This window comes from Grampus griseus (genome assembly GCF_964374135.1).
Source record: "Grampus griseus genome assembly, chromosome: 16".
Taxonomy (NCBI): Eukaryota; Metazoa; Chordata; class Mammalia; order Artiodactyla; family Delphinidae; genus Grampus; species Grampus griseus.
The window spans coordinates 43,982,641-43,993,610 of NC_139010.1; the positions used below are offsets into that span (position 1 = coordinate 43,982,641).

Genomic DNA, 10,970 nt, shown 5'->3' on the forward strand with positions numbered 1-10,970 from the left:
GCTGCACTATAGATATGTGTGTACAAGTTTTTATGAGCATGTTTTCATTTCTCTTGGATATATACCCAGGAGTGGAATTGTGGTTCATATGGTCACTATATGTTTAACATTTTGAGAAACTGCTAAACTGTTTTCCAAAAGCAGATGCACCATTTTACATTCCTACCAGTAACGTGAGCAGTCCACTTTTTCCATATCCTTACCTCTTATTATCTTTTTGATTATACCTCTGCTTATCTTTTTGAACATAACTGTTTTAAAACCCTTGTCTGTTAATTCTAGCATCTATTTCTATTCTGAACAGTGATTGATTTTTCTCCTAAACATGGGTTTTCTTTTCCTGCTTTTTTGCAAGCTTGGTTTTTTTTTTTAATATCTTCATTGGCATATAATTGCTTTACAATGTATTAGTTTTTGCTGTACAACAAAGTGAATCAGCTATACATATACGTATATCCCCATATCCCCTCCCTTTTGCGTCTCCCTCCCACCCTCCCTATCCCACCCCTCCAGGTCCTCACAAAGCACCCAGCTGATCTCCCTGTGCTATGCGGCTGCTTCCCACTAGCTATCTATCTTACATTTGGTAGTGTGTATATGTCCATGCCACTCTCTCACTTTGTCCCAGCTTCCCCTTCCCCCACTGTGTCCTCAACTCTGTTCTCTATGTCTGTGTCTTAATCCTGCCCTGCCTCTAGGTCCATCAGTACCATTTTTTTAGGTTCCATATATATGCGTTGGCATACAATATTTGTTTTTCTCTTTCTAGCTTGGTAGTTTTTAATTGGATGCCAGACATTGTGAACTGTACCTTACTGGTTGCTGGACATTTTTGTATTTCTATAAATATTATTTAACTTTGGTCTATCATATACTTAAATGATTTGTTAACCGTTTGATCCACTTGGGCCTTGCTTTTAAGATTTGTTAGGTGGCACTAGAGGCGTGAGGTGTCTAGGGCTAATGCCCTATTACTAAGGCAAAACCTGTCTGTGTACGCCAACCAACGTCCCATGGATTATGAAGTTTTCTAGCCTGACTGGTGGAAGGCGTTACTGACCCTAAGTGATCTCTGGGAATCCTTAAAACCCCTTCGGGGTAGTTTCCTCAAACACAAGATGCTCAGAACTCAGCAGAGTACTGGAGAAAACTCTACAGAACTCCGAGTTCTCTCTCTGAGCAACCCTCTCCTTTCTGCTATACTCTGGAGGTCATTACCTGCCTTGGTCTCCCACAAACTTTCGGCTCCAACCGGTCAACGCAGGCAATTCGCTGGGCTGTGCTTAGGTTTTCTCTCCCAAACCCGCATCCTGGAAAATCTTTGAAAGGCTGTAAGCATTTTGAGCTGATTATTTGTTTCCTCAGTCTCCAGGATTAGTTATCCGTTATTGATGCCAAGTGTCTCGGAAGACAGACCCAGCGTTCTCCTTCAAGGGCAGATTTTTTTTTTCTTTTTCTTTCTTATTTTTAATAAAGGTAACTCTGAGAGTTGCCCCTAAAAGCTAAACAGAGCAAACGTCTTTTCTCTCACTCTGAGAACTAGGCAGCGCGCCACTGAGCGAGCTCAAGCCGCACCTCCAAACCTCAGCACCGCCTACAGGTTACTGCGCAGGCGTAGAACTTCTGCGCGCCTGCAGGGCTCAGCAACAACTGCGCCTGCGCCAAACAACGGGGCGCGCTAACGCGCCAATCTGCGCCTGCCAATGAGAGTGCCCAATGGTCCTTGATTCCCGCCCACTGACAGGACATCCAATCGCCTGTCCCGGCGCGCGGTGCGCGGCGGGTCCAAAGTGGACTGAGGTTTGAGCTGAAGCGCGGCCCGGGGAATGATGGAGGCGGCAGAGACTAAGGCGGAGGCCGCTGCCCGAGAGTAAGTGTGTCTCGCCAGGTGGCAGCCGGGGGCGGGCTGGGGCGGACCTTGCGCGGTCCCAAGTAAAATCAGTAATTCCCCTCCACCCCTTACAGCGGTTGCGGGTCGACTAAGCCGTGAAGTGATCCTGATCCCAGCCCCCAGTCTTAGGTTCCTGAGGTGACGGTTGCGTCTCTCCAGGAGTAAGGGCTATGAGGGACTGTCCGTCCCCCACCACGTACGCACACCCCCCAGAGGTGTGTTCTGAAAGGGGACCGTTCCATCTCTGTTAACCCTCCATGTCTCTTCGCAGATCGACCATCCTAACAGGAGACTTTCCATCCCTAGGAGACATGCTGAGAGGGCCATTCAATTTCTGTCACCCCTGTCCAACACACACTCTCCCAGTGGATTATTTTGTCCCCATCCCCGCCTCCTAATGGACTGCTACGGCCGCTAACAAGGGAGAACTCTGGAGAGCCTAGACCCAGGGGTCCAGCCCCCTGTCCTTAGCTCCTCCTCAAGTACTCTGATACCCTGCCCCCAAGCTTGTGTCCTCTGCGTGGCGGGGCTCCCCCCTTCCCTGTATATTTCCATGACTGATTTCAGAAACTCAAACGGTTTCTATTCAGTGAGACATTCCCTATTTAAACTCACAGCTCCTTCCCCACACTCCTATTCCCCTTGCTTTGCTTATTTTTCTTCACGGCACTTACTACCTCCATGTGTCTTCCGTACAAACACCATTCCTGGTCCCAGATGGCCCTTCAAGCCAGTGCTAGGCAGGACAAGACTCAGCGTTAATACACATAATCACATATGTGCATGTGCACACAAATTGACTAGACCTAGGACCCCAGGAGTCTGCAGTTTCTCCTGTTTTCTTGCCCCTTCAGGGCCCTGGCCAAGGTGGCAGACATCCTGGAGCCTCTAGGTCTTCAGGAGGAGGCAGAACTGCCCGTGCAGATGCTGGCTGAGTTTGTGATGGTGCGTACAAGATGGGAGCTAGCCTTTCACAAGCCAGGGACTGCTCCTGGGTCCTCCTATTGAGACACTGGGCAGCGATAATGGTGAGCAGACTGGAAGGTAACCTTGTTGGCCTACAGTACAAGGAGGTAAGAATATCACCTGCGTCCACCCTCCTTCTGAACAGGACTCCCGGAAGAAAGACAAGCTCCTCTGCAGCCAGCTTCAAGTAGTAGACTTCCTGCAGAATTTCTTGGTTCAGGAAGGCACTGCCCAGGACCTGAACCCCTTGGCTTCTGAAGACACGAGCCGTGAGTGGGCAGGGCGTTGGAATAGGGGCTTCCCTAGTGAAGAAGGAAGAGGGACATCAGTCAAGTCAGTTGTTTGGCTGACGGGAAGACTGAAGCCCCAGTGTTGCAGGCAGGTGGGCCAACCTCACTTATTCCCTCACTCTTGGCTCTTCTCAGGGCAGAAGGCAATTGAAGTCAAAGAGCAATGGAAAGAGCTGAAGGCCACCTACCAAGAGCACGTGGAGGCCATCACAAGTTCCCTGACCCAGGCACTGTCCAAGGTGGAGGAGGCCCAAAGGAAGCAGGCCAAGCTCCAGGAGGCCCTTGAACAACTCCAGGCCAAGGTGAACCAAGGATGAGGGGAGGAGAGGGCAGGCAGAGAGGAGGAGGAAAATGGTGAACATGCTGGGTTGGACCCACTGGCTGTCTTTTAAAATCCAACCACATGGATGAGTAATATTCCATTGTATATATGTACCACATCTTTTTATATATATATATATATATATATAAATTTATTTATTTTTATTTATTTTTGGCTGTGTTGGGTCTTCGTGTCTTTGCGCCAGCTTTCTCTAGTTGTGGCGAGTGGGGGCTACTGTTCGTTGCTGTGTGCGGGCTTCTCGTTGCGGTGGCTTCCCTTGTTGCAGAGCCCGGGCTCTAGGCGTGTGGGCTTCAGTAGTTGCAGCACACTGGCTCAGTAGTTGTGGCTCACGAGCTCTAGAGCGTAGGCAGAGTAGTTGTGGCGCACGGGCTTGGTTGCTCCCCGGCATGTGGAATCTTCCCAGACCAGGGCTTGAACCTATGTCCCCTGCATTGGCAGGCGGATTCTTAACCACTGCACCACCAGGGAAGCCCCTGTACCACATCTTCTTTATCCTTTCATCCGTCAATATTACTCATCCATTAAAAAGAATGAAATAATGCCATTTGCAGCAACATGGATAGACCTGGAGATTATCGTACTAAGTGAAGTCAGTCAGACAGAGAAAGACAAATATCATATGATATCACTTATATGTGGAATCTAAAAAAAAAAATGATACAAATGAACTTATTTACAAAACAGAAACAGACTCACAGACTTAGAGAATGAACTTATGGTTACCAGGGGGAAGGGTGAGGGCCAGGGATAGATTGGGAGTTTGGGATTGACATGTACAAACTGCTATATTTAAAATAGATAACCAACAAAGACTTACTATAAAAAAAAAAAAAAGAAATCCAAACATAAAAATGCACTCCTCCTCTCCTTGTTCCCCTCCTTTGTTTACCTGCAGAAGCAAATGGCCATGGAAAAACTCAGAATAGTCCAGAAGCAGTGGCAGCTACAACAGGTAGGTCCATTCACCTAGGAAAATACCTCTTCTCGCCACCATGCTATTGCATGGGCCAAGTCCTAGAAAACCTTTATTCTATTTCCTCCAGTGAGGCATTATAGCATGGGTACCAACATGGAATTGAATCCTAGCATCACCACTTACCACTGCATGATCTTGGGCAGTCACCTAACTTTCTCTGCTTCTGTTTCTTCATCTGTGAAAGAAGAAAATAATAGCATCTACTCTATAGAGTTATTATGATGATTAAGTAATTGGTACAGCAAGTGCTTAAAATAGTGCCTGGCACATAGCAAACTAAGTAAGTGTTATCATCACCTTTGTGCTCCTTTTCTCCAGAACGCCTCACCTTGTAACAACACATTCTGACCCTTCCTTTTTTCTAAGTCCCTGGTCCTGCCTAAAGTGAGTAGAGTCCCTCTTTCCATCTATGCGTCTGAACCCCCAGCTAGTTCTAGGCTGTAGGGGTTGGGGAAATGGCTCTAAGACGTCAGCATCTGAGGAACCGTGTCTACATTCTCACTCCTGGTAGGAGAAGCGTCTGCAGCATCTGGCAGTGGTTTCTTCAGAGGTGAGGGAGCGTCAGACAGGAACTCAGCAGGAGCTTGAACAGCTATATCAGGAACTTGGAACCCTGAAGCAGCAGGCAGGGCAGGAGCAGTACAAGCTGCAGAGGTGAGGCCGGGAACATGGGCTACAGACCCAGGGTGATTCAGCTGAGGTTCCCTGTCTTCACACCCACCTCCTCCTTCCAGGCACCAGACCTTCCTCCACCTGCTATACACCCTTCAGGGTAAGCTGCTATTCCATGAGGCTGAGGCAGAGGTGCCACAAGAGTTGGATCTTCCTAAGGATAAGCCCCAGCAGCTGACCCAGCCCCAGGAGCAGAACATTCGGGACACCATGGGGAGAGATGAATGTGTGTCCTCCAAGGTGAATGAAAGATGGAACAGTTGGGCAGGGAGGCAGAGAGAAAAGCTGGGAGATAAATCTTACTCACTGCTCATACCTTGTCTCCCCAAGGCCAACAACCCACAGCCTACTGGAGATACAGGCTTACCATGGCTTCCTGGGAGACAACAACATGGGGAAGGATCCTAGATCAGGTCAGACTCCAACTCAGGCTATGGTGTCCCTGGACTGTAGGTATGGCAGGAGCGAGGGTCTCTGGTCTATCTGTCTCTGTTTCTGTGCTCTGCTATTCATGGAGGGGATGGGACATGGGGAGGAGCAAGGAGTTTATCTTATGGATGAAGTTTTGTACATTATCCCCATATCCAGCCTACCCTGGGCTGATCCCTCGCTTCCTCTTCCCCAGCTCTCTGGCCTCACCCACATTGCAGGATGGACTTAAATTCCTTGAGTGCAGCCTGATTTTTGACTACATACCAGGTCGGGGCAGGCTCTGGATTCTGTTTATTAAAAGCCCTGGAGTTCTCTCAGTTGCCTGTTTTTCCGCTTATCTTCATATGTTGGTGGGAAGAACCACACTCATAGGCCAGCAACAAGATAGGTGCTGGGACTGGTGTGAATAGAGAGGGTACAGATGGGGAAGGGGCCCTGGCCTGGGGCATCAGGGGCTGCTTGCCCAAAGGGATATACTACAAACATGCTGAGCTTAATTCAGGGAGAAGGGGAATGCTTTATGCAGGTGATTAGATGTGGGAGGATAATTTTAATTACTGATCCAAATGTTTACTGAATCTCTGATTTGTGCCAGGTCCCTTGCTATGAACTGGAGCTACAGCAGTAGGCTTATCTGACCAGTCCCTGCCTACATGGAGCATAATGAGAATGAACAATTGAAAAGATAAATAGGATGATTTCAGGGTGTGTTAAAACAGGGTAGCAAACTAAAACAGAGTAATACAATGAAGATCAATAGTGAGAGTATAGAGACCCCCATCTGTGTATATTGGCCTGTGTCTATGAGTCAGTATTTCTATTTGTGTTTGTGTGTGTGTGTTTCTGTGTCTTTGTTGCTTTCAGTCTCCATTCCTCTGTGTGTCTGCCGCTGGGTGTGTGGACAGGGGCGGGCACTACTGTGTTTGAGAAAGAGATTGCATTCCTGATTGAGAGTGTGGAAACTGCTACTTCAGAGAGAAAGAGAGAAAAATGACAGTTCTCAGAGCGTAGAAAACTCATTTTCCATATGAGAAAAGGACCTTCATGTGAGAGAAAGACCTAAACATCCCCATGAGAAAGACACTGGGGCCTTTTGTTTTTGGTGAGAGAAAGTTTTAAGAGTCAGTGTTCCCTGTCTGTCTCAGACTGGGTCACCTTCTCTCAGGTGGAGATTGAGATCCTTGTGCATTCTGATGGTTTGCCCTGCTTTACTAAGGTGTCCCTAGTTTTCTCTCAAATTGTCTTTTCAAATGTGTTGGCCCCATTTTTTACGTATGAAATAGGATAATTATCAGAGGTCTTTGGGCTCAGAGAGGATTGAGGATACTCCACCAGGGAGCACACAAATGCCCACAGAGTGACTTCCTCAATCTACTCATCCCCCTCCCTCCCACATGGTTCCTGCTGTAGCCTTCTAGTAACCCAAATATCCAGTCCCATTTTTCCCTCCCTCCTACTGGATAGGCTCCCTTACCCCTACAGTCTCATTTCCTTTCTAGTCTCATGTTCTCCAAAATGTCTGCAGCACAAACGAGAGAGCAAGAGTACATATATATATATATATATATATATATATATCCACCCCAGGAAAAGAATGTCTACTAAGGGACACTGGGGTGTGGGTTGGGATGTTGTGGAGTTTCCCTATCTTTGCATACAGTATGGCTGTCAGAAAGTCAGCAGGGAAGAGAAGACACTCACATGAAGCCCACCAAGATGGGGGTGAAGGATAATACTCTGAGATACTCCAAGCCAGGGACAGGGGAAGGAGATTGGGCAGATGTACAGTAATCAAGCACAGAGGTCTGCAAACTTCTGGGAACCAGGAGTGGTTCCCAGAAGTTTGCAGACACACAAAGGACTGTGAAATGCATCAGTCCACACTGAGGCCAAAGAGGAGGGGAGGCTTGATTATCTGTTATGTTCAAAGCCCTTGATTTGCCCATGTGGCTGGAGCCTCAAGTTGGCCGGAAGTGTCTTGACTGACCAGCTCAGGAATTGGGACTTGCTATCAGATAGAAGATGGACTTCAGCTTCCAGCTCTTCTCAGCCCTCTGTTAGGCCCTTAAAGACTATTCTTGTTCATTGATACTTGCACAAGGTAGATGTGTGCAAGGAGGAATACTACCCCTGGGAAATCATGATCTCTTACACAAAGACATGGAAATCTATGAGTCCACAGAAGCTGCTGAAAAGGCCCTGCTGCCTGCCAGAATTTTTTCTCTTCCTCTTTTCTATTGAAGGGAAGGACACAGAAACCAGTGAAGAGTGGGGGCGGAGGGGAGACTAGCCAGTGAATCAGCACAGTCAAGACACTGTTGCTCTGTTTTGACCAGAAGTCTTCTTGATAACTTAAAGTGAAAATTAAGCTTACTCTGTTAAACCAATAGGAAAACTTTCTTTTTCTATTCTCTTTAAGAATAATGTTTTCCTTTTTTTTTTTTTTTTTTTTTTTTTGCGGTACGCGGGCCTCTCACTGTTGTGGCCTCTCCCGTTGCAGAGCACTGGCTCTGGACTTGCAGGCTCAGCAGGCATGGCTCACGGGCCCAGCCGCTCTGCGGCATGTGGGGTCTTCCCGGATCGGGGCACGAACCCACGCACCCTGAATCGGCAGGCAGACTCTCAACCACTGCGCCACCAGGGAAGCCCGATGTTTTTCCTTTTTAAAGATAATTTTGTTTAACATTATTATGGTTGAACATTATTTTGTTTATTTTTTTCTAGTTTGTTTCATATTTTCTAGGTATTGTCAATTTTTTCTAGGAATTTTTTGTTTCTAATCTTTTTAAATTGGTATGAAGTTGTCGTAATCTTTTTAATCTAAATCTGCAGCCTGTTTTAGGATGGCCTAATGTTATATTCCTGGTACTTTTTTTGTGCTTTACTGATTTTTTCCTTTATACATCCCTTCAGATTTTCATTAATATTTTTTATTTTCTGAATATCATCTTCTGAGAGGGGTATGTTCAAGTCTCCAAGTGAGAGTAGATTTGTTTTTTTCTCTTACAAACATCTGGATAGTTTCAGCAAAGCTAATCCCCCTCATTCTATCTTTATAATCTTGAAATTTGTGAAACTAAGCTCATTTCAAATATTCTACCCTGTAATGAAAACTATCTTCCCATTTTAGAATCTGTCCTTAATAAACCCCATCCTGTCTTATAGAATTATGTAACTTCTTATATTACAATTTTTACATCTCCTCTTTGGGCCAAATATGTGTAAGTTTTAAAATATAAACTGTGGTATTAAATCAACTAGTTTCCTTATTCCCAGCACAGTATTTAAATGACCCTTTTGATACTTCAAACACTGGGCTCTGAAAAATTTAGTGAGTTTTGACACACTTTCCTCTTGAAACCCTGAATAACCAAGGCATTAAGTCTGAAAACTATAGTCTCAGGAATCAACATCTTGAGGCCTTTTTAAACTGTCATGGAGGGGGGGAGGTAAATTCTTTTTATGTTGTTAAATTGAATTTGTGTAACTGTTGACATAGTTATAAAAAAACTTGTTAATCTTTATGGAGCTCTGCAATTTTAGATGCCATATTCAAACGCCTTTCTAAAATTTTAAGTTGTCAAATGAACTTTAGCAAGCACATTTACGCAAGGTATGCATAATTCATTTCATCATACATTTTATAGTGATTATACCCATATGATAATTATTTAAATGAGTTGATTACTGTGTACCTAAAATCATGTTTTGAGATAGAAAAAAGAAGGGGAAAATCTAGAAATATGCTTTCAGATGGTGACAGAACTTTTGGAAATAAAAGATTATCACAAACATTATAAAAGAAATAAACCATAAAATTATATAATCTAGTGCACAAATTGTTTATGTACTATAAGTAATATTAGGAAAAACAAACACAAGTTGGAGTAATCAAAATAGGGTTTATTTTATGAAAGTTTGTTTAAAATATCCTATAGAGTCTCCGTGTTATGAAATTATATTGCAAAAACTTTGGGTCTAATCTTAATAACCAATCATAAATAGCAATTTTATTAATAAAAATACTAGGTGTATTAAATTTTTGTCCTGTTTATGTAACTTAGTAGACAAGAAGTTATGCTTTATATGTATCTTTGAGGGAAAATACTTCTCTTTAGGGACAGGGACCTGTCCACAGTCTCCATATATGTAAGCCTTGGATTTACCTGGCCAGGTATTCTAGAAATAAAAAAGAATTTGCAAGAATTTATTTACCGAAATTCAGCATTATCTCTGGTTGTTTCATTTGATTACTCCAAGTGAAGATATTATATGAAGATAATAGCGTTTTGGGCAAGATATACTAATTTCTTGGTTGAAAACTCTACTCTTGATGATGATTGAAATGCCTAACTTTGTTCCAGTATGTCATTTTCAACATGAGAAAGAAGGGGAAAAGGAAAGAAATGGTAAATTTAGTTGAGGAATTTAGTCATAAAATAGATAGCATTTGTGTGTGTATGTGTGTGTGTGTGTGTGTGTGTGTGTGTGTGTGTGTGCGTGCATACACATATAAAATTGGCAGGGATAATGTAGATTAGCTGGAGGAAGTGAGAGTGACTGCATGACAGATATTTGACCTCTTTTTTCAGATAACCATTTGTTCTCTGTGATTCCTCTCTGTAGGAATATATATATCTTTGCATCCACAAATGAACATATAACAATACCTTCACACTTTAAAAGTACTTAGTAAATGTTCATTGGATCATCTTCAGGGAAGATTTCCCAAAGAGCTGCCTCTTAAGCTCAATTTCAAATAAATGAAATTATCCAGAGGCAGATTTCATCATTTATTGAATGTCGGCTATTACTGAATGTCAGTTCTGAGAATTTAAAAAAACAAAACAAAACAATCTGAGTTTAAATTTAGAGATAGGAAGGAAAAATCTAATTTTAACAAAAAATTATCTTTGTCATTAAGGACTAAGAATTGAAATGTTTTGGTGGCACCAAGGATAATCATGCATACTAAGCAGAAGGAACATTATAAGTAAAGTATAGGAAATGAGAAACTGGCAATTTCAGGAATGCAAATTCCTGACAATCAGTGCTTGGAGCATAGGATATAAGGGAGGAAATGGGAGTAGTGAGTTCATGAGAGCCTTTTACCTTTACCCTGCTGGCTATAGGAAGTCAAAGCCTACACCTGGAAGCCAAGGAAACCTATCAAAATTTTATTTCCTACTTGGGTAAAAAATTTTCAAGTACATTTTAATCTATTGCAGTAGAACTCTCAGAAAGTCATACCATTGGTGAGTACATTTATGAATTTAGAGCAGAATGCACATTTAGAAAGCAGTACAAATGCCTTCATCCTCCTCCTGAGCTAAACGTATCTCCCTGTCTAACCATTGCTTATTATTGGGACTTGCTATAATGACAGCAGCAAAAGAGCTG

At 43.8% G+C, this 10,970-nt stretch overlaps 1 protein-coding gene across 1 annotated transcript; it reads left to right on the top strand.

The window, feature by feature from the left end:
- Positions 1-1,826: 1,826 nt before the first annotated feature.
- On the top strand, positions 1,827-5,546 carry ZWINT (ZW10 interacting kinetochore protein; the record flags this gene model as incomplete). Its single annotated transcript, XM_082673020.1, has 8 exons — positions 1,827-1,870; positions 2,746-2,836; positions 3,003-3,126; positions 3,283-3,449; positions 4,386-4,442; positions 4,978-5,120; positions 5,201-5,378; positions 5,469-5,546. The coding sequence occupies 8 exons, from the start codon at positions 1,827-1,829 to the stop codon at positions 5,544-5,546; spliced, it is 882 nt and encodes a 293-aa protein (XP_082529146.1).
- Between the last annotated feature and the right edge of the window lie 5,424 nt (positions 5,547-10,970).